This window comes from Cricetulus griseus, chromosome 4, assembly GCF_003668045.3.
Source record: "Cricetulus griseus strain 17A/GY chromosome 4, alternate assembly CriGri-PICRH-1.0, whole genome shotgun sequence".
Lineage (NCBI taxonomy): Eukaryota > Metazoa > Chordata > Mammalia > Rodentia > Cricetidae > Cricetulus > Cricetulus griseus.
Genome location: NC_048597.1, coordinates 55,699,658 through 55,722,315, shown reverse-complemented (window position 1 = coordinate 55,722,315; position 22,658 = coordinate 55,699,658). Strand labels below are relative to the sequence as shown.

The window sequence follows — 22,658 nt, the reverse complement described above, 5'->3', positions numbered from 1 at the left end:
GAGAACAGAAGAAACAAAGTTCTGTCACTAAATTTGGAGCTATGTAAGAGCCCAGCAAAGTTCAGTGATTTATCCACTTATCTTTGCCCCTTGTACTGTTGGTGTTAAAAATGTGCTAGGCTTTTTATGTAGGTACTGGGATTTGAACCTGGGTCATAAAGACTGCTCATCAAATGTTCTTACTCAATAAGCCATCTCCCCAGCCCCCAGTTACTGTCTTCGTTAGCTTCTTTGTCACCCACTCCCCTCCTAGTTCTCATTCATGGCCACCCCTCTTGTTAATTCTTTTTTTTTTTCCTTGTTAATTCTTTTGCTTTCTGTTACACACCTTTTCTGGAGTGTGTTGGCTGACTACTTTCAACCCAGATTGTATAATCATGTTGTTCTATGTTCACAGTTACCCAGAGGTCTCTTTTGCCAAAAGACAGTCAGACACACTGACACTGGCGTTTGGAGGAGACCACCCGGGGCTTCTCTCAACACCATATTCTCTTCACTTCCAAGGAAATCTTTCTTTTTGGTGGTAGACCATCATCCAGGAGAAAAAAAGAGCTTTAATTTGTGTGTGTGTGTGTGTGTGTGTGTGTGTGTGTGTGTGTGTGTGTGTGTGGTCAGACAAGTGTTCCACCATGTAACTACTCCCATGTGGGAAAAAGATCTTTGGAATGAGAATCCTCACTTTTATCCAAGCAAGTCACACGGCCTCTAACGAGGGTGACCTCTCTCATCACAGGCGACCAGACAGCCTTCCAGCTTCAGGTGCGCCAGGTGGAGGACTACCCCGTAGACCTGTACTACCTGATGGACCTTTCCCTCTCCATGAAGGATGACTTGGACAACATCCGGAGCCTGGGCACCAAGCTTGCTGAGGAAATGAGAAAGCTCACTAGTAACTTCCGGTTGGGTTTCGGGTCTTTTGTTGACAAGGACATCTCTCCTTTCTCCTACACGGCACCGAGATACGAGACCAATCCATGTATTGGGTAAGTGGTTTGTCCTTGACCTACATGTGAGAACTTGGGCTGTCTCAGTGTTGCATCAAGACATAATGTTCTTTTATTTATTTATTTATTTTTAAGATCTTATTTATTTATGTATACAGTCTTCTGCCTGCAGGCCAGCAGAGGACACCAAATCTCACTCAGGGTGGTTGTGAGCCACCATGTGGTATGCTGGGAATTGAACTCAGGACCTCTGGAAGAGCAATCAGTGCTCTTAACCGCTGAGCCATCTCTCCAACCCCAAGACATAACGTTCTTATGAGATTTATTTTCTTGCCTACCCCACACGGCACTGTTCTCACATTAATATAATTTAGCCAGTGTCCTCAGGGAGTCATGGGTCCAGGAGGCTCGGGGAAGACCAGGAAAAATACAACAACTAGTTCTTTCTCTTTGCCAGTGGTAACTGGCATGTTCAGAGATACATGGTTTGGGGAGATGACTCAGTTGGGCAAGTGCTTGCTGCACAAGTATGAGTAGTTGAGTTTGTGAAAGCTGGCGCTTAACACGCTCATAATCCCCAGCACTGGTAAAGGAGAGACAGAGGTTCCTTGGGGTTTCGAGTCTCACAAAATGAGGGCCAGGTTCCGTAAGAGACTCCGTCCACAGGCAACATGATACCTGACACAGATTTCTTTGTTCCACATGAGTATGTACACACATGCATGTGCGTAACCACACGATACATACATACAAAAAGATAAATGCATTCAGAGATTTTTCCTGTTGTCTATGTCAACAACTATAATTTGCTTCCATATAACTAAATGAAACTCCTGTTTTAGTTTTAATTTTATATGTGTGTGTGTGTGCATGTCTACATGTGTAGAGATCAAATGATGCCCTTGGGTATCCGCCCTCACCTTCCATCTTGTTTGAGGCAGGATGTTTTCATTGTTTGCCATTGAACTGCTTATGCCAGGCTAGCTGCACAGGGTCCCAGGAATTCTCCTGTCTGTCATCCATCTTGTTGTAGGAACACAGGTTACAGGTTGCACTACTGAACCTGCCTGTCTTAGTTAGGGTTTTTATTGCTGTGAAGAGACACCATGACCACAGCAACTTGAATAAAGAAAACATTTAATTGGAATGAGTGGCTTACAGTTTCAGAGGTTCAGTCCATTACCACCATGACGGGGAGTATGGCGGCATGCAGGCAGACGTGGTGCTAGAGCTGGGAGTCTTAACATCTTGCAGGCAACAGGAAGTAGACTGTCACACTGAGCAAAGCTTGAGTAAAAGAGACCTCAAAGCCCGCTCCCACAATGACACACTTCCTTCAATAAGGTCATATATATTTCAACAAGACCACACTTTCAAATCACCATGTTCCACTCCCTGGCCCCAAAGGCTTATAGTTGTATTATAATGCCAAAAAAAAAAAAAAAATGCATTCAGCCGAACTTCAAAAGTCCAAATAGTCTATAACAGTCTCAAACTTGTTTCCAAGTCCAAAGTCTCTTCTGAGATGCATGGCAATCTCTTAACTGTAATCCTCCAATAAAAATCAAAATGAAAAAGCAGGTCATATACTTCCAGCTTATAATGGCACAGGATATACATTACCATTCCAAAATGCAGGGAAGGAACTATGTCGAGGAAATACTGGAGTAAAGCAAGACCAGAACCAGCCCATAAAATCCAAACACTGAGGCTCCATGCCTGACAAAACTCTCTTCAGATCTCCAACTCTAGTCAGCTTTGTTGTCTGCAGTGCACTGCTTTCTCTTAGGCTGGGTCCACTCCCTGTTAGCAGCTTTCCTCAGCAGATATCCCATGACTCTGGTGTCTCTAACATCTTGACTTCTCCAAGGCAATCCGGGCTTCACCTTCACAGCTTCATGCAATGGCCCCTCTACTAGGCCTTTATTCAGGGACACCCCTGACACATGCCTGGCCTCAGCGGCTTTATTCAATAATTCCTTTCTTCTACCCTGACTCTAAAGCCAGAACCATATGGCCAAAGCTGCCAAGTTCTGCTGCATGCTAGGGCTGGAATGTGGTCCCTTTGTTTAATTACATCTTCACCAGCCTTCTGTCTTTCACTGCCAAAGCTTGGCTGTCCCGAATCTTGCTCTCTAGACAAGGCTGGCCTCAAACTCAGAGAGATCCCCCTGCCTCTGCCTTTCCAGTGCTGGGATTAAAAGTGTGTGCCACAGCCGGGTGGTGGTGGCACATGCCTTTAATCCCAGCACTCGGGAGGCAGAGGCAGGGGGATCTCTGTGAGTTTGAGGCCAGCCTGGTCTACAAGAGTGAGTGCCAGGACAGCCTCCAAAGCTACAGAGAAACCCTGTCTGGAAAAAAAAAAACAAAAACAAAAAACAAAAAACAAAAAACAAAAAAAAAAGTGTGCACCACATTGACTAAACTTATTTATTTATTTATTTATTTATTTATTTATTTATTTTAGGTTTTGCCAGACAGGGTTTCTCTGTGGCTTTGGAGGCTGTCCTGGAACTAGCTCTTGTAGACCAGGCTGGCCTCGAACTCACAGAGATCCGCCTGCCTCTGCCTCCTGAGTGCTGGGATGAAAGGCGTGCGCCACCACCGCCTGGCCACAGCAACTCTTATAAGGAAAACATTTAATTGGGTGGCTTACAGTTCAGAGGTTCTGTAACCTTAAATGGGACTGTCCCATATTCTGAAATAGGAGGCCAGATACCAGGTTAGCTGTGTAACCAGGAGTAAGCAGCAACACAAAGACTGAAAAACAGTAAAGTCAGTCAGGTGGTGGTGATGTACACCTTTAATTCCAGCAGATCTCCAAGTTCAAGGCCAGCCTGGTCTACGGTGCTAGTTGTAGGACAGCCAGGGCTACTCAGAGGAGAAACCATGTCTTGAAAAAACAAACAAAAAAAAAAAAAAAAGAGAGAGAGAGAGAGAGAGAAAGAAAAGAAAACCCCAGTAAGATAAAGTTTTAAATATAGATGTATTCAAAGCTCCTTAAGCATAAAGAGATGCTAGGCATCATTTTCTGGGTATAGCTTCTTCAGGACCACTCACTGGTGGCCATAAACTAGGTTATAATCTGGTCTCTAAGGCCCCTCTGTCAGCTGTCCCCAGGCCACATTGTTGGAGTTTTGCTACTTCCTGGGAGCAACAGCATCTGAATCAAAATATTTTTTGGGATCTATTGGTACAATGATTCCATCCTGTCCTTTGTGTCCCTGCCCTGATTGGGCTCTGACTCTCAGACAGGGTGTGTCTGCACCCACAGAGATGCTGGACTGGGATCTGGCAGAGTATCAAGGACCAGTTTGGGTGCTTAGCATCCTAATAGTCAAGGCTACTGCACATAGCTATTCAGAGTTCCTACTCGAAGCCCTCCAGGCAGACACAGTGGTAGACAGTGCAGTTCTTGACAGCACTCTGAAAAGCTGTTCCTAAAACAGGAAATCACTGAAGAAAGCATGTTAGGCAGGAACCCTCAAATCTAAGTCATGTAAATCTCTCTTTTGTAAGCCAGGAAGTACCAGGAAAGACACTGTGGCTCTAGGGAGCAGGCTGAGCTTCCCACCCTGGGGTCCCCAGTCTCCATGGAGAGTCCTTTGCAACTTGAGAGGGCACGCTGGTCCTGTAATCTAGCTGTCTCACATCAGGTCTGGGACAATGTGTGTGTTGTTTGCTTTTCTGTTTTTAAGGCCCTGTGAGTTAGTTACTGACATCTAAAAACCAATTAGCCACAAATAACCATAATTTCTAGGTTTTCTCCACTCGGTATAGAATGCACCAGAAACAGTAAATCTGAAGAAGTGCCAGGCTTGCCATGGGGAGAAAGAAGCAATATAAGCATCAGCCTAAAGACGAGTTTACTAACTGTCCTGAGTCACAGGAACACCACCCGATACTCACTGACATCCCATTTTCGGTGTCCGGTTGAGGAACTTTTTTTTCCTTTAATTGAGCTGGCATTGAGATACATTCATGTAAAAACATGGATGCATAAAAGAGCATCTCCACCACTACTGATGTTTCTACCACCCTTAGAGTGTGTTTTCCCTGGAAGCCATGATGTTCCTTTGTCACCTTGAAGGTGTCATTCCACTGCCTTCTAGCATCTTTGTGTCTGAGGTGACGTGCTGTTTACCTAATCCTGCTCTGTCACATGCTCTCCTGTGTGTCTTGACTGGGTTACTGTTTTACATTGTTTACATTGTTCAGAGCTTACGGGGCTGTGTCATCTGTGTCTGGAAGATTCTAACAGTATCCCTGTGATGATTTCCTCTCTCCTGCCTCCGTGTTCATCCACCAGTAGGTGTTACTTGGAGCTTCTCAGTCTAAATGTCATGTTTCTTATTTTTCCTCCTATAACTCCCTCCCCACAGCTGAGTAATAGAAAATCCTTCCAGGTTACAGTTTTGTTCTTCAGTTTGATCTGTATACCAAAATACTTTTGACCTCCATGACTGTGTTTTTTCTGTCTATTTTTTTTATCTACCATCCTTCCATCCATCCATCCACCCATCCATCCATCCATCATCTATGTTTTTTGAGACAGGGTTTCTCTGTGTAGCTCTGGCTGTCTTAGAACTCACTATGCAGACCAGGGTACCTTGAACTCAGAGATGACCCCTGCTTCTGTCTTCCCAGTGCTGGGATTAAAGGTGAGCACCACCACTGCCTGGCTCTTACTATAATTTTTACTTGCTCCTTTTCTCAGACCCTTGTGTTTTAGATACTTTGAGACTTTTAGTTTTTGCTGTTTTTAATTTTCTGGTAGTTTCCTGTCTGGCATTTGGCTGCCATTCCTTCCGCATTTTTAACTGTTTCAAAAGTCCTGTCTTAGGGAATTTCAGAGCATTCTGTTCCTGAGTGTGAGGTTTGCTGACATTCCTTGGGGCTGCTAGCCTCTCACATGGTGTGAAATGTTTTCATTAGCTCATCTTCATCAGAGTCTGTTTTCCACTGGGACCTTCTGTGTTGACAGTGGGGCTGGTTTTCCTGTTAATTTCTCAGCTGGGGGTTTCTTTCTTTCTCTTTTGGTTTTTTGAGACAATGTCTTACTATGTAGCCCAGGCTGTCCTGGATCTCACAGAGACCCACCTGCCTCAGCCTCCCAAGTGCTGGCATTAAATACTGACTACTACCACCCAGAAGTTGGGAGCTTCTTTACCATAAGAGCTGGGAATTCTCATTACCAGGGCCTAAAATGACTTTTTTTTTTAAAAGGACCTGGTTCCCAGCACCCACATTGGTCAGTTCACAACTGCTGTAATTCTAGCTTCAGGGAATCTGATGCCTTTTTCTACTCCCACAGCACCTGCTTGTACAGGGCATATATACATACACATATTTTTTATTTATGTGTATGTATGCATACATGTGTATGTAGTTGGTTTGAACTCATTAATAAACTCTGAGTCGCCAATAATGAGTTGAGATAAACTTATTGGTGTCATTTAACCAAGAGCAAGCCAGATTTGAATTCTCTATTTCATGCTTTCTGTATCATGTGTCCTCTGTCTGTCCGACATATGAGTCTGAATTGACGCCTGCCCGAAGGCTTTCTTGTGAATCTGTCCCTGTGTCTGTGTCTGTCCCTAACAGAGAGCTCTGCATTATATTTATTGAACAGCACAGAAAGTAGCCTATGGGGAAGGAACGAGTTTTTTTTTATGTAAATTAGCCCGTTTATTTCGGGCTAGGCCAGTCTCAAATGTAGCTCTTCCGCTGGTCTTTTAGTCCCTTCAGTTCTCTGATGGCAGATTTCACTGTGAGAACAGCAGTAATGTTGTAGGTTCAGGCCCCAGCAGCCACTGTTTTCATGGCGGAACCACAGTGCCAGATGCCAACGACTCATGTCTTCATCTTGGTCTTGCCACAGAAGGAGCAGGATACTTGGCATGCTGGCTGATTTCAATTTTCTTTACCATTTTCTTGAGGGAGATACCGTTGCATGTCCCAAATGTTCCCATCAATGGCCCTCTTGGTTTGTTTAGGCATGTCTCCAGAACCTAAGCCCGAGCCCAGAGAGGAAGAGATACTTCACAGAAAATTAGAATTTTGCAAGAGGCTAAGTCACTGATCCAGCCAACTGAGATAACAAACAGTGTTATTACAAACATCATCGTTTGTCAAGTCTTATGCAAATGTGATGTTCAGCACTTATGGTGGACATTCTTTCAGAAGATTGCTTTCAACCTCTATTTTTGTTCTTTTCGACAAATGTTACACTGTCACTACTCTGGGTCAGGAGCACAGAAGAGGACATAACTTGAGATCACAGCTGTGTGTTGGCTTAGTTTGTAAAAGTTGATTAACACCGGTATTCCAAGATTGGGTGTTACATTGTTCTCTTCAAGGCAGGTTAAACAAACAGGCTGAGCACAGAGGATAGCAGTTTTAGGTCTTAAGTGACTTCAAGGTGTATTATTAACTGGGTGGTGAGTTCCAGCGAGAGTTCCAGTCTCTTAGAATGTAAGAGATATTTTCATAATATTACATCACTACATGTGTTTGTATGTTTTTTATTTATGTGTACGTGTGTGTGCTGGTGCCCAGGAAGGCCAGAAGAGGGTATTGGATCCCCTGGAGCTGAAGTAACAGGCAATCCTGAGCTGCCTGGTGTGGGTGCTGGGAATCGAACTTGAATCCTCTGGAAAAGCAGCAAGCTCTCTTAGTCATTGAGCTTGTCTTTAGCCCTAAAGCCATTTTTTATGTGAGATTCGTTCTCTCTCTCTTTTTAAAAAATAATTTTTAATTATGTTGTGTGTTGGGGGCGGTTTGTACGTGTGAGTGTAGTGCCTATGGAGTCCAGAGGTGTTGGATCTCTTAGAGCTGGAGTTACAGGTGAATTCAGGTCCTCTACAAGAGCAGTATGTGTTCCTAACCACTGAACCATCTCTCTAGGCCGATGGTTGGAGACTACATGACTGGTCCAGTACTGCAGCTCTTAGTAGCATCTAGCTTTATGTAGAGCCCTTGTTGAGTGAGAACTAGGCAGCTCCAGACTCCATTGGGCTCCTCCTAGGACCAGCTACAAACCTAGGCTTCTTTCCACCCCTTAAGAGAACCCTTGGGTCCCACTCCTTCTCTTCATCTCATTTATGAACCATTTCCTTTTCTCTTGTAGCCTTCAATCACGGCTGTCTAGTACATTTTTTAAATTATATTTTGTCAAGAAGTTCTCTGCATTCACAATAAGAGAAGTGCCTTCCATATTAACTTGGTCTACAATCTTGTCTTGAATATTACGTCATTTTTAGAATTTGCCTAGATCTAATGTCTTCAAACTGAATTCACTGGTTTTTTTTTTGGTTTTGTTTGTTTGTTTTTTCGAGACAGGGTTTCTGTGTGTAGCTTTGGAGCCTGTCCTGGTACTTGCTGTGTAGATCAGGCTTGGCCTCTAATTCACAGAGATTTGCCTGTCTCTGCCTCCTGAGTGCTGGGATTAAAGGCGTGCACCACCACTGCCCAGCCCGATTCACTGGTTTTTCAAGACAGGGTTTCTCTGTGTAACAGTCCTGGCTTTCCTGGAACTCACTCTGTAGATCAGACTGTCTGTGAACTTATAGATCCTCCTGCTTCTGCCTCCCGAGTGCTGAAACTAAAGGTGTGCACCACTGCCGGGCTCTGGATTTCCTTTTTACATGAATGTGTGGGTACACGCATACACGAATACATGTACATGCACATACATAACACACATTCTCCCCCAGCTCTATATTTATTTATTTTTCATCTTCCTGGTTAATAATCTTAAGCTCGGTAGCTCTTCATAAGTGTCCCTCCACTGGGATTCTATAGTATAGACACAATGTATGGGGGGGTTAACCTCCTGCGTATTGACTCTCAATCACAGTTCTCTAGGCCACTCTGGAGCAACTCCAAGGACTAAGCCAGAAGTCTGGTCCCAGGTGGCATGCTGTTTCAGTGACTGTAGAGACTTTCCCAGTGACTGTTTGGCAAAGCTGTTCAGTCAGTGGTGTCCCTGACTGGGCTAACACATTGCCCATAGTTCATTCAGGCTTCTCTCCAGCAGACAGTCTTCATTTCTCTGCAGCAACAGCAGAGGAAGGTGTAAACACTGAGGTGCCATCACTGTGAGTGCTTCTCACAGCTCTCCTGGTTTCTCCTTTCACAGCAGTTATTCAGTGTCTCCTCCAACAACAAACACACACCCAAGGTTCTAAATGGTGTCAGTGAACAACAGAAGGGACTAGGAGCTTGGAGAAGAATGAAATGCAGTTGTGGGTGATTCCCTCCCCTCTGGGCTTGTCTGTCTGTCAAATAGGTGTGGGTGGGGGTCTCAGCTCCCTCTTCCAATGGGAACGTAATGTCCACCTTTTTTTTTTTTTTTAAATTTATTTTATGTGCAATGAAAGTGTCAGATCTTGGAAGTCACAGACAGTTGTGAGCTGCCATGTGTGTGCTGGGAATTGAACCTGGGTCCTTTGGAAGAACAGCCAGTGCTCTTAACCACTGAGCCATCTCTTCAGATCCCCACACTTGTTTTATGTTGAGGAGGTTACACAAAATCTCAGGGTGGCCTGAGGTGTGGATTTAAAAATAGCCACCCAGTCTAAGCATAAGGTGTTTGTGAAGACTCAAAGAAGGCAGGGGAAAGTCTGGCTGGGGAGAACAAACTGTCTGGTGGATTGGGAGTGTGTGTGGGGGGAGGGGGGCAGGGGTATGATCTGTCCCCAGCAGCTTGTGAGGTCTGTGTGGCATTGTGGTAGGACCGCCTCCTAGACAGCCAAAGCTTGCCTCTCTGCAGAGGAGAGGAGCCTGCCTAGACCTGTCCTGGCGAGGCTGGTCTTGGCAGCAGAGATGTTGGAACCCCTAGCAGTTGCTAAGCCTATTTCCCTTCCCAGGCACATCTTGAATGGGATTCTGAAGCCTTTCTCCCAAGCCTCTTGTTTTTCTAAAGAGAGACTTTCTTTACAGGGCCACAGATCCTGCAGGTCTGGGCCAGACTGCCCCCCACGTACTCTTAGTCAGCCCCTTTTACTCTGCGTCCAGCACACTGGCCTTCCTCTGTCTCCTTTCTCCACACGGCTCAGCAAGTGCTCTTTTCTGTGGCTGCCACACTCTGCCCTCTCCTTTATCCCAAGAACCCATTCAAGGCCTCTCTCTTCCTGTTTCATTGCCCAGGCTTGATGCTGTCATTGGGAACTACTTTCCTCTAGGAATGGGACCACTTACGCTTTCCCCTGAAATTAACCTGGCAATAAATACTTTGACATGCATGTCTGTCGTTCCAAGTTCTCAGTTACAGTTTCCCATTTGAAGAAAGTTAGATTTCTCTAGCGAGTGGTTACTTTATCATTGCAGTGTTATGAATGAATCCATTCCATGTCTCTTCTTGTGCCAACACATGTGGTGGTCACCAGTGAGTCCCCTGTCTCACGGCAGCAGCACATGTAAGAAAACTAGTTCCCCAAATAGCCCTGCTTATGTTGTTCTCACTCGCCTTTGTCCACCTTGGTTTGCCACTGATCCCAGTCTTCTTCCAAGGCCCTTGTCAAGTCATCCCCCAGCCACAGAGTCTACTGTGACCCCCACCTTGAGCACATTTCCGTGGTCTGCCTTTGTGCCCGCATCAAGGGCTAGCTGTTATTTATCTTTTGTTCTCTCCATTATGCTTATCCCAGAGTAGGTGATAGGTGCTGGGTAAATGTTGATTGACATTTTTCAAGGTATGCAGTGAAGGCCAGAATACTTGATTGGCATTTAGAGATGAGGCTAGAGAGGTGGTTCAGTGGGCAGAGGTGACTGCCACTAAGCCTGATGACCTGAGTTTGATCCCCAGGACCCACATGATCGAAGGAGAGAACAGATCTCTGCAAGTTGTTCTCTGACTTGCAAGTGCGTGTGTACACATGCACGCACACTAAAATAATGAAATGTAATTAAAAATTAAAAAGACGCCGGGCTGTGGTAGTGCACTCCTTTAATCTCAGCACTCCGGAGGCAGAGGAAGGTTGATCTTTGTGAGTTTGAGACCAGCCTGGTCTACAAGAGCTAGTTCCAGGACAGCCTCCAAAGCCACAGAGAAACCCTGCCTCGAAACTCCCCCTCCCTGCAAAAAAAGAAAGATTCAGAGACGATAAGGAAAAAGTGACTCTTCTCTTTTCTTTCTCTAGTTACAAGTTATTCCCAAACTGTGTCCCTTCCTTCGGGTTCCGCCATCTGCTGCCTCTCACGGACAGAGTCGACAGTTTCAACGAGGAAGTAAGGAAGCAGAGGGTGTCCCGTAACCGTGATGCCCCTGAAGGGGGCTTTGATGCTGTCCTCCAGGCAGCTGTTTGCAAGGTAACTTTCTGGTTTCAGCCTCCATGGGTCAGGTTTTGAGCCACCCACACATGTGGCTCCCTTCCAGTCTTGCATCACCTTGGAGAAATCTCTAGCAATCAAGTTCGTTGGACTCGGGATGAATTGAGCTTGTCTGATCTCTGTGGCGGGGTGTGGCTCTGTGCAATGGGATAGTGTCTTTGCCAAACGACAGCTGTTCTGTGTTTATGCATTGGCTTCTTTTTTTTTTTTTTTTTTTTTTTTTTTCTTTTTGGTTTTTCGAGACAGGGTTTCTCTGTGGCTTTGGAGGCTGTCCTGGAACTGTCTCTTGTAGACCAGGCTGGTCTCGAACTCACAGAGATCTGCTGGCCTCTGCCTTCCGAGTGCTGGGATTAAAGGCGTGTGCCACCAACACCCAGCTTTTTTTTTTTTTTTAACCTGAAAGATTACCTTACTGGGGAATCAAGCTAAAAAACAGAATCACTCAAAGTCTTCAGTTGCATGTCTGTGTTTTTGTGTTCCTCGTTTCTCTGTGATATGTGTATCCAGAGGGAGGGCATAGACCAGTCAGAAATGAACTTTGACTTTGAGAGATTCCCAACTTGGAGAAATATATAAGTGGAAGATTGATAACAACTTAGTGTTAAAGTGATTTTCTACTGTCAAAGAGCCTAATAGCAACAAGAGAAGATTAATTATCTGCAGCTCATTACTGAAGCATGTGTGCAGTTCTGGTGTGTGTTCAGAAGCTTAGCAGTTTCAGTAAAGATCAGCAGATTGTCCACATTGGCAATGCATTCTTCTTTTAAAAGATTTACTTATTTTTTTATTTAAAAATCATTTTTTGAAATTATCTTTATTTTATGTGCATTGGTGTTTTGCCTGTGTGTATGTCTTTGTGAAGGTGTCAGATCTTGGAGCTATAAGACAGTTGTGAGCTGCCATGTGGGTGCTAGAAATTGAACCCAGGTCCTCTGGAAGAACAGCCAGTGCCATCTCTCCAGCCCCCAATTTACTTATTTTTTAAAAGTGTTATGTGCATGAGTTTCTTGCCTGCGTGTATATATAAATGCTCAGTGTCCATGGAGGTGGGAAGAAGAGGGCCTCAAGAGTCTTCAGAACTGGAGTTATAGACAGTTGTAAGCCTCCGTGTGAGTGGCTGAGAATCGAACCTGGGTCCTCTGGAAGAGCAAAGTGCTCTAAAGACTGAGCCATCTCTCCAGCCTCTTGGTCTTTGAAAATCTATGGGAGTTCATCAGTGGTAGAGTGGTAGGAGCTCTTCAACATTTAGGAGGTCAGGGGTAGAGGTTAAAGCCTAGCTTCGAGGCCACACACAGTGGCTGCTGTTTGCGTCCTCGGTGACCCGCACTCTTGGGTTTCTGAGTGTGTGTTGCTGGGTTTGTCCTCTACTCACTTTCCTCTCTAATCTCCCTTTGACATGGATAAGAAGAAAGTCACTGTTGTCATTTCTGAAACAAGGACCCCCAAACAGAGATGTCTAAGGGGAAGGAAAAGACACAGAAAACAGCAGGTCTCTCCTTCCTGGTTTCTTAGGCTGTGCCTTTGAAAAGGCCTGGGGGCTCCTTCAGAGTGGAAGGTCACAATGGCTTTCCATACCATCGGGTGGCTGCTGGCCAGTAGCACATGGTCTAAGTCAGAGGTCCCTGGTGGGGTTTTTTTTTTTTTTTTTTTCCAGTCTGAAGGCCAGATGGAACACAGCTATGATGTGCTCATCTCTGAATCTTCCATGTGTCATGAAATAGTTTATGGATTGTTTTCTCTCTCTCTTTTTTTAAACTTGTTTTCAGATATTGATCAGAGAGGCATTGTCTTCACATTCAGCCAAATTCAACATTTTGTCAGAGGACAGATAGTGCAGGAAAACATGTAAGGTTGCTTTCACCTCCTTACCCAGAGAATTCAGTGGATTTCCTTTTGGAGGAAGTCATCATTAAAAGTTGTCTGGGTGGGAGAAAAACTCAGCTACAGGCCCCGCCTGGCATTAGTAGGTCTGCTAGATGAAGAACACAGCAAGTGCTGGGGCTGTTGGTATCTGGTCCAGAGAGAAACCAGAGTCCACCCTTGTGCCTGCTTCATCCTCCTGCGCCATCCCAGGATGGAATAGTCCACCCTGTGAAGTCCAGCATTTCAGAGGCTTCTAGCAGATTTCCCGAACTCATTGCTTGAACCTGTCAATTGATTGAGAGGCACTGTATGAGTTGAGTCAGCCTTAGCCCTCCTGTAGTTTCATCATGGTCTTGCACAGGGCAAGTTAATAATTGTTTAGGATTATGCCATCTGCAAAGCCACCGGTTTCTCTTTACCTTTTCCCCACTTCTGTGCTATGGAGTTACATTTAGACATGCATTAGGACATTTCTTTCTCATTTGAAATTACCTAATTTATAATAAATGCCATTTTTTCTGGTTTATTACTGACATTTATTTTGTTATTATTTTGGGCTTTTTTCTAGACAGGGTTTCTCTGTATAGCTTTGGAGCCTGTCCTCTGTAGACCAGGCTGGCCTCGAACTCACAGAGATCTACCTGCCTCTACCAGCCTAGTGCTGGGATTAAAGGCACATGTCTCCACTGGCCGGCTATTACAGACTTTCTTATTGTAGCAAAAGTGTTAGGAATAGGTCATAGGCTAGTTTTTGGTGAATGACTAGGCAACAGAATCATACCATTAAAAATCTTTAGCAATTTGAGGGTCAGGCAGGGTTGTGCACACCTATAATCCCAGTGCTTGGGAGGCAGAGGCTGGCAGATGTCTGTGAGTACAAGGCCAGCCCAGTCTACAAATTAAGCTCCAGACCAGCCAGTACTACATAAAGAGATTCTTTCTTAAAAACAACCAAACAAAATGAAACTCTAACAACTTGAACAATGCCCAAGAGAAATTAAGAGTGGACTAATGAAGGGAGACTAAAAACCAGTATGGCTAAAATAATCCTATTTGGTAAATAATAGAAAAATGGACTGGTGATATTGCCCAATGGATAGATACCTGCTGCTAAGCCTGAGTTCAGTCCCAGGAACCTGCATGATGGAATGAGAGAACCAGCTCCCTCAAGTTGCCCTCTGACCTCCACACACATGTTGTGGTATCTGTGTACATGTGCACAGACATGGGAAAGGAAACAAATGTTGGAACTAGACCAAAGTGATAGCAGTATTTTTAGGTTATAGAATTGTATGTTTTTGCCGGGCGTTGGTGGCGCATGCCTTTAATCCCAGCACTAGGGAAGCAGAGGCAGGCAGATCTCTGTGAGTTCGAGACCAGCCTGGTCTACAAGAGCTAGTGGCAGGACAGCCTCCAAAGCCACAGGGAAGCCCTGTCTCGAAAAACCAAAAAAAAAAAAAAAAAAAAAAAAAGAATTGTATGTTTTTATTTTTCTTGGTGGTTTTTAAAATTTTGTAGTTATCTAAATTTCTACTATGAATATATGCTAGTTTTTTACTTTGAAGCTTTTCAAACATAATAGTGGAGAGAATAAGAAATTAAACCCCGTGTCCATTGTTTACTTTTAGTCATCAGCACTCATGGCCTATCTTACAGAGACTCTCCCCCTATTATTTGAGGTATCACTCAAACACCATTTATAACACCTAAGCATTCTTTGTTCACTGAACCTGCTCCTGTTTGCCCAGATTAGAGGCTCTTCTACTTAGTTCTGCCAACTGAGTGTAACAAAGGAAGAAAGGAGTCCTGTGCACTTGGCCAGCTCCTCATAAGGTCCAGAGTTGCCTGCACTGTGCACATGCGCACCTCTGCTTCTGGTGACCTTTGCTGTCGGTGATGATCAACAGGCCTGACTCACCCCATCATGGGTTCTCCTTGCTCTGGTTTCCCTGGGTTGGACTATTCATTATCAACTATGGCTATGTTTAAAGTCTAACTCAGCTGGGCGGTGGTGGTGCAGGCTTTTAATCCCAGCACTCCAGGAGGCAGAGGCAGGAGGATCTCTGTGAGTTCAAGGCCAGCCTGGTTTACAGAGCAAGTTCTAGGACAGCCAGGGCTACTCAGAGAAACCCTATCTTGAAAAACAAACAAAACAAAACAAGTCAACCTCTAAAGCATCATGTGTCTTTCTTGAATAGATGTTCTTTGTAGAAGATAAAGGAATACCTGCTTCTCTTTAGGATTCTACTCAGGACAAGGGCCCTGCTTTTACTAGTGGTAGCTTTCCCCAAGCTGCTTGATTGCTGAGGCAGTTCATGGCAGTTAGAGCTAAGTGATGACTCTCTCATTCAGCATCTCTTGCCAATGTAGTATTCACAGCTGGGTTAGGATTGGAGCATGCCATTGCCTTTAATACCTTGTAACCCTGTGAATTTGTCTATACCTTTTCTGGGTCCAAATTATGGTTTCTCCCTTTATCAGTTTTACTGTTTCCCTCAGCACTGTCTAGAAGTTGACTTTAAGTTGCTTATTCCTTATTCTAAAATTGTGCTGACTGATGTATGATGTGTGATTCAGACTAGAGTTATGTTTGCTTTCTTACTTTCCCAAACAGGAAGCATCCCCAGCCTTGGGAGGATGAGATGAGGGGTGGGTGGGGTGGTGAACATGGCCTCAGGGCTGTGGCTTCCAGAACCTGTTTGCTTTTCCTTTGCAGCAGTATCTTTAGGAAACTATTAAAAGTATTGGCGCTCTCTCTCTCTCTCTCTCTCTCTCTCTCTCTCTCTCTCTCTCTCTCTCTCTCTCTCTCTGTGTGTGTGTGTGTGTGTGTGTGTGTGTGTGTGTGTGTGTGTGTTTAGCACACATTTGGAGGCCAGAGGATTTCTTTTTCACAGTATGGAGTCAAGGTCTTTCTCTGTTTCTATGCTGCAGGTTCCAGGCTAACTGGCCAGCATGCTTTCAAAACAAGGTTTAGAAACATGACACAAGTCTAAGGCCTACAAGAAATTAGGCATGTCGGAAGAAGCCAAAGGGTGACTGCTGTTTCTACCTCCCAACTTGCCATAGGGGTACTGGAATTACAGATGTGCACCACCACATCAGGCTTTTTACATAGGTTCTGGATCAAATCGGGTTGCCATGCCCATGCAGCTAGTGTGTTTTTGTAGTTTGAACCACCTCCCTAGCCCTTGACTGTGGTTTAATAACAAGCTTTCACATCACTCCACTAGTTTGGTGACATTTCAAACTCTGTGACCCATGGTTTTCCGTGTTGGAGGTTACGCTGCCCTGCTGACAGCTGGGTATTCTCACAAGGGGGGGGGGGGGGAGGTGGGGAATAACTCAGTCTTTCCAACAGCACTGGCAAGAGCTGATCTCCATTACCCTCTAATATAAACCAGTTGCATTACCCTCTGTATAAACCAGCTGCATTACCCTCTGTATATACCAGCTGCATTACCCTCTGTATAAACCAGCTGCACTACCCTCTGTATAAACCAGCTGCATTACCCTCTAGTATAAATCAGCTGCATTACCCTCTAGTATAAATCAGCTGCATTACCCTCTGTATAAATCAGCTGCATTACCCTCTGTATAAACTAGCTGCATTACCCTCTGTATAAACCAGTTGCATTACCCTCTGTATAAACCAGTTGCATTACCCTCTGTATAAACCAGCTGCATTACCCTCTAGTATAAACCAGCTGCATTACCCTCTGTATAAACCAGCTGCATTACCCTCTGTATAAACCAGCTGCATTACCCTCTAGTATAAACCAGCTGCATTACCCTCTGTATAAACCAGCTGCATTACTCTAGTATAAACCAGCTGCATTACCCTCTAGTATAAACCAGTTGCATTACCCTCTAGTATAAACCAGCTGCATCACCCTCTGTATAAACCAGCTGCATTACTCTAGTATAAACCAGCTGCGTGTCTGCCTCCCTTCCCTGTCATAGAAGGCATTTTCACATGCTGGCAGGCCCCCTCCTGACCATGGCAGGGACAGGCAGCTAGGGGAATGTCCAGGCAGCTCCAAGGGTGCCTGAGACTTTACTTCTATAATGGCCAGTGTGTCAGTTTCCTCAGCCTCCCTAATGGCCTCTGCATTCCAATCACAGCAGCCTGGAGTCACTTAAGCTGACTACAGCTGGGCTCACACACATGCTATTCCCTTTGCTTCACTCCCCCTGTCCAACTCCCCCCCCCCGGCACTCCTAGCTTTCCTTCATTTTCTTCTTAATAGAATTCATTGCATCAAGCTGTTTCCACCACGCCTCCAGCCTCCTGCGTCTTCATGTCCCACACCAATATGGTGTGTTTTTCTGGCCCGTGAGCCGTTGTTGACACATCACGTCCACAGTGCATTTTGCACTCGGGTTCAGTCTTGGCTTTTGTTATGCATTCTATAGATTGTTAACAAATGAGTAACTGCCTTCTTCCTGTTACAGTATTGTGCAGGGCAGTTTCCCCAACCCCAGAGTCCCATGCTCTAATACCATCCCTCCCTGAGCCTACTTTTCTTAATCATCAAAGTGTGCATTGTGTGTTTGCATCTCTGTCTGTCTGTCTGTCTGTCTGTCTGTCGGTCGGTCGGTCTGTCTGTGTTGGGGGTGGTTCAGAACTGTAAGACTGGGGGCTGAACCTTGGACCTGCAACATGCTAGCAGGTGCTTTCTAGCACTGGGTGATCTCCCAGCCCTTTGAACTGCTTTCCCTTTCTTTACATGTCCAACCTGGTTTGCTTGTGTTGTCAACACCAGCTTAATTGTTTCTTCATCCGGGAATACTCGCTGATCGATCACCCTCACAAGGTCAGGGTCTCCCACTTCTGTTTATTATCTTTTTGGGTTTTTTGGCCATTATCTTCTTGCACTGCCTGGCACAGGCTAGGTCTTTGTTACACATTTGGCAAAGAAGCAATGCTTTGTGCTCATAGATGCTTCTGAAGGAAACCCAGAAATAGCCAGGTCCTCCTGCTCCTCGCTCGTCCACCTTCCCACCATGCTCTGCTCCTCCAGGGCATCCGTAGTGTGATATACCCGCACTGTGATGTGGGACTGCTAGTTCTGTGTATTGGCAACACTAAAGAAACTGAGAGAAGGCCCCTATTTTCATGGTTTTGTGTTTTTTTAAGACAGGTTTCCCTAGTTGGCCTAGAACTCACTCTGTAGACTCTTAACTCACAGAGATCTACCTGTCCTGTTCCCAAGTGCTGGCATTATAGGCATGTACCATCATGACCTGGTGGGGATGTCCTTCTGTATATATGTTTCTCTTGTTGGTTGATGAATCAAACACTGTTTGGCCAATAGAGACAGGAAGATAGGTAGGACTAGGAGATGAGGAGAATTCTGGGAAAGGTAGGCAGGGAGAGACCACAGAAAGACACCATGTAGAGACTGGGAAGACAGAATGTGCCAGGCATTCTCTGGTAAGATAAGGTCATGTAGAAATACATAGATTAGTAGTTATGGGTTAATAATTAAGAGAGAGCTAGACAATAAGAAGCCCTAGCCACTGGCCAACAGTTTTTTAGTATATCATCTGTGTGCTTATTTGGGGCTGAGAAGTGTGGTGGGACAAGAAAACTCCAGCAACAATGCCCAGCTACTACTTTATTTGAGTTGGGGGATCTAATTGAGGGTAAATTAAACATCCTGTTTATAAACATTCCACTGACCCATATGAAATTATTGCTATTTATTTATCACCGATATTGCTTCTCAGCCTTTTGGCTAAGATGAAGTGTATTTATCACCGATATTTGCCTATTGGTATCTTTCTTATAAACACAAATGCTTTATCTATTCATTTACTTTCTGTAGTGCTAGAAATCAAATCAAGGGTCTCGATTGCTCAGGCAAGGGTGCTGCACTGAGCTATATCCTTAATCCCCCAAATGGAAAATATCTGTGGCTCAACACTATACATTCTACAGTGCCTTCAGTCCATCTTGGACCCTGCTCCCAAGCCTGCACCAGAGATACCCTGCTGTGCTCTTTGGGGCTTGGACTTGAGGTGGATGTTTAGGACCTGAGTCACAGGCGCTCCTTTCCCCAAGGAAAGATATTCTACACTGTAGCCTCATTAAATGTAACCACAGAGCACATTTTTTTCCCCAAGCATATTTCATCTCATCTCAAAGCATGGTTAGAAGCAGGAAAAACAAACTCTTAAGGAGAACATGTTTATTGTTACAAAGTGACGGAAACAGACCTAAATGTCAGTGTGGTTGGTCATTCGGGAAGCCAACCCCACAATGAAAAATTGATTTCCCCTGTGGGCCATGTTAGAATTAAGACTTTTTGGTCCTCAAGCTTGGTTCTGCTGTGGAATCTGTCACTGGCCAAACAGGCCATCGCCACCCCCTTTCTCCCCCCACCCCAGCACCTGTTCCCATTCCTCTCAGCCCCTTCTGGAACGGTTAAAATAGAGTGTTTTGTTGATAATCTGAAGGTTTGTTGAGTACTTACTGTGTGCACATGAGGTACTGTGAAGGGCTCAAGGTTGAGGTGGCCACAGATCTGCCTTTGTGAACTTAACCCTACTTGGAAGACAATGAGAGAACAAGAGCCAATGTGCAGCTGGGCAAACTGGCCTCTTAGGACCCAATGGTGAATGACAGCCTTTTTCCCCCAAAGCCGGCTCGCTCCTTTTACTTCCCCCAGGCTGTGCACTGAGCTCCACAGGTCTGTTTCACTCTTTCCTTTGGAAGTGGTTGTACTGTCTCCTACTGTGGCAAGTATAGTAAAGTTGAGTAAGGTTTCCAAATTGCCATAGGTAGAAATGTCAGAGCCAGAGCTGGCGTATGGATCTGTGTGCATGCATTACATGCTTAACCTTGACATTAGAGCCTATGCTATCTTTGAAATCACACAGGAGCAGAGAAGAGGGAGAGGTGAGCTTCCAAAGAGAGCACAGTCCTGGCCTTAGGCACCGTCTCCGTTACCCACAACCCTGTGGGGCAACTAAGATGGCTGTACAGCTGCTTCTCTGTGGAGCTATGACTTTCCATTTATATCAGGCGCAGCTGACCGTGATTGACAGTGCTTGGGATTTCCACTGGGAGGTCAGCAAGCTTCCCTGTCTGTAAAACGGGGGAGCTTTGAGTTCTGCCTTATTTGCCCCAGTTTCAAAGGTGCCTCAGACCCACCAATTCTGCTCCTAGGCTCTCATAGAGTGGCCATGGTCATGCACTGCCATTTGCAGAATGGATCTTTTTTATCAGAGGGGAAGCATGGGAGTGGAATGATTCTTCAGTGACAGCTAGGACTATGGGGCAGTATTGACTTCTGGCTTAAGGACCTCTGCATGGTTGGAGGAATGATCTTGAGATCAGATAGCTGGGTAAATTCTGTCTTCCCTGAAGCTGATGAGCCTCTCTATTCTAGGACCACATCTGAGCAGCTTTCCACAGAGAGTGTTGTGTTGTCTCTGCACAAGTGAGCCAGGGCAGTGAGCTACCACCATGGAGGCAGGTACCTCCTCCTGTTTCCTGAGACAGCCCTTCTCCAAATTCTCCACAGGACATCCTTGGGTATGCCTCTCTGACTTGCCATGCTCTATGTGGTCCCCATATGTAAATGAGCATTACAGAATGGATCTGGAGTGCCTTGGGCTTACTGTGAGCCCATTGGAAGATGCATCTGACATAGGCCATGTACTCAGGGCCCAATCAGAGGTCTCAGGCCTCTGTCCCAGCCTTACTTTCCTCTAACATATAACATGTCCACTAGACTGGGTCTATCCTGGAAATTATGTTTTAAATGTATAGAGGGGCTACAGAGATGGCTCAGGGGTTAAAAGCTTTTGCCCTTGGAGAGGCCCCAGGTTCAGCTCCTGGCTCACAACTGTCTCTAACCCTAGTCCCAGGGGATTTGACTCCCCCTTCTGACCTCTGCAGGCACCTGCATGCATGAGGTACCCTTGCATATCTTCAGGCAGGTACTCATACTTGTAAAATAAAAACTCTTTTGAAAAATAGTGAGAGAGCAGAGATGGTGGTGGTCATGCAGAGTTCTCTGAGGGGAGTGATATTGTGATGAGTGTGTTAACTGACTTCACCTATCATAGAGGAGGGGACGGGCCCTTCTAGCTGCAGAGGATGTATGAGTAGCCACGGGGAAAGTTTGGAGTCCCAGGGTTCCTGCTAGCGAAGAATTTCTAACAAGGATTGCTGCTCAGTGCCAGAGCAGCTGCCTGATGAGGCAGTGAGTGGGTGTGGGCTCTGGGCCCATTGGCAGATGCCAGAGAAAAGACTCCTGCACCAGAGAGAGGCTGGCTGAGACTCACTGGGGTTCTTTATGTATTTCAGTAAATACACATGCTTGAGTGTGACCCTCTGACTTGCCATACTCTGTGTGGGCCCTATATGTAAATAACTTATTACAAAATGGGTCTGCGGAGCCTTGGGCATGTGCTGGCTTAACTGCTATTTTTTTTTTTTTTTTTGTACTTGGAATTGAATTGAACCCAGGGCCTGGGGCCTGCCTATTAGGCATGCGCTGTACCACTGAACGGTTTCCCTAGCCCATAGAAACAGTTTTTCTCAATTGTAGTGGTGCACACCCTTAATCCCAGCACTCGGGGAGGCAGATGCAGGCTGATCTCTGTGAGTTACAGGCCAGCCTGGTCTACAGAGTGAGTGGCAGCCAGAGCTACATAGTGAGACCCTGTCTTGAATCTCCCCCACACAAAAAAAGAAACTTTCCCCCCACCACTTTCCCTCCCTCTTCTTCATTCTTTTCCCTCCCCTCCTTCCTTTCTCCCCACCCCTTTTCAGTACTTTGGATTGAACCCAGGGCCTCATGTGTGCTAGGCTGGTTCTCTGTTACCGAGCAACATCCCTAACCAACAAGTGACTTTTCTACCCAGTCACTCCCTGGTATTTGACTTGCAGTAGCTGACTTGAGCCTGTCTCCTACAGTTCTCATCAGCGCGGTTTCTGAGCTTGCCACCAAGACCATGACCTCTCCCACACGTACTAATTTCATTTGCTAAGCACAGTTTACTTTAAACTGGTGTCTAGCAAATCTCTCTGTGCCTCCTCCGTTGCCCATGCAGCCACTTTACTGTTGGGGGGTGGGGGGTCCTCAGGCTCAGGAGATCCCAGAACAGGAGGATGGAAACTATTTTCTGGGGGACCGCTTTCCTTTGTCAGACATTGTAGCCACTGAGTGACTCCTTCTGTCCATAAGAAACCAGACTGCCCCACAGGCTAGAGACCTGAGTCCTCAAACTACAGAAACCAAGCCCCCTGCTCCCAGTCTTTTCTCCGTGGCCTCAGGCTCTCTGGGGGCAGATGTTGGAGATGAATAAGCTAGGGAGTCTGTCTGGGCCCTGGGGAGTATCCAGCTTTTGTTTATTTTCTCAATCTCTGCTTCTCCTTTTTATGGTCGGCTAAGAGAAGTCAGATTATGGGGAACTGAGTGAGGAAGCAGAGGCAATATTTGAGGGAGAAGAGGTACCAGAGTCCAGTGGAGAGGCAGGGTCACAGAAGGGTTATGATCACTGGAC

General features: G+C 45.5%; 1 protein-coding gene across 2 annotated transcripts in view; it reads left to right on the top strand.

Moving 5' to 3' along the window:
• The window catches only part of Itgb5 (integrin subunit beta 5), a 121,460-nt gene that overhangs the window by 43,854 nt on the left and 54,948 nt on the right, over positions 1 to 22,658 (top strand). For both annotated transcript variants that reach the window (XM_027412795.2, XM_027412794.2), the window contains exons 4-5: positions 734 to 983; positions 11,087 to 11,255. In XM_027412795.2, coding sequence (XP_027268596.1) covers positions 734 to 983; positions 11,087 to 11,255 — 419 coding nt within the window. The remainder of the gene's footprint in view (positions 1 to 733; positions 984 to 11,086; positions 11,256 to 22,658) is intronic.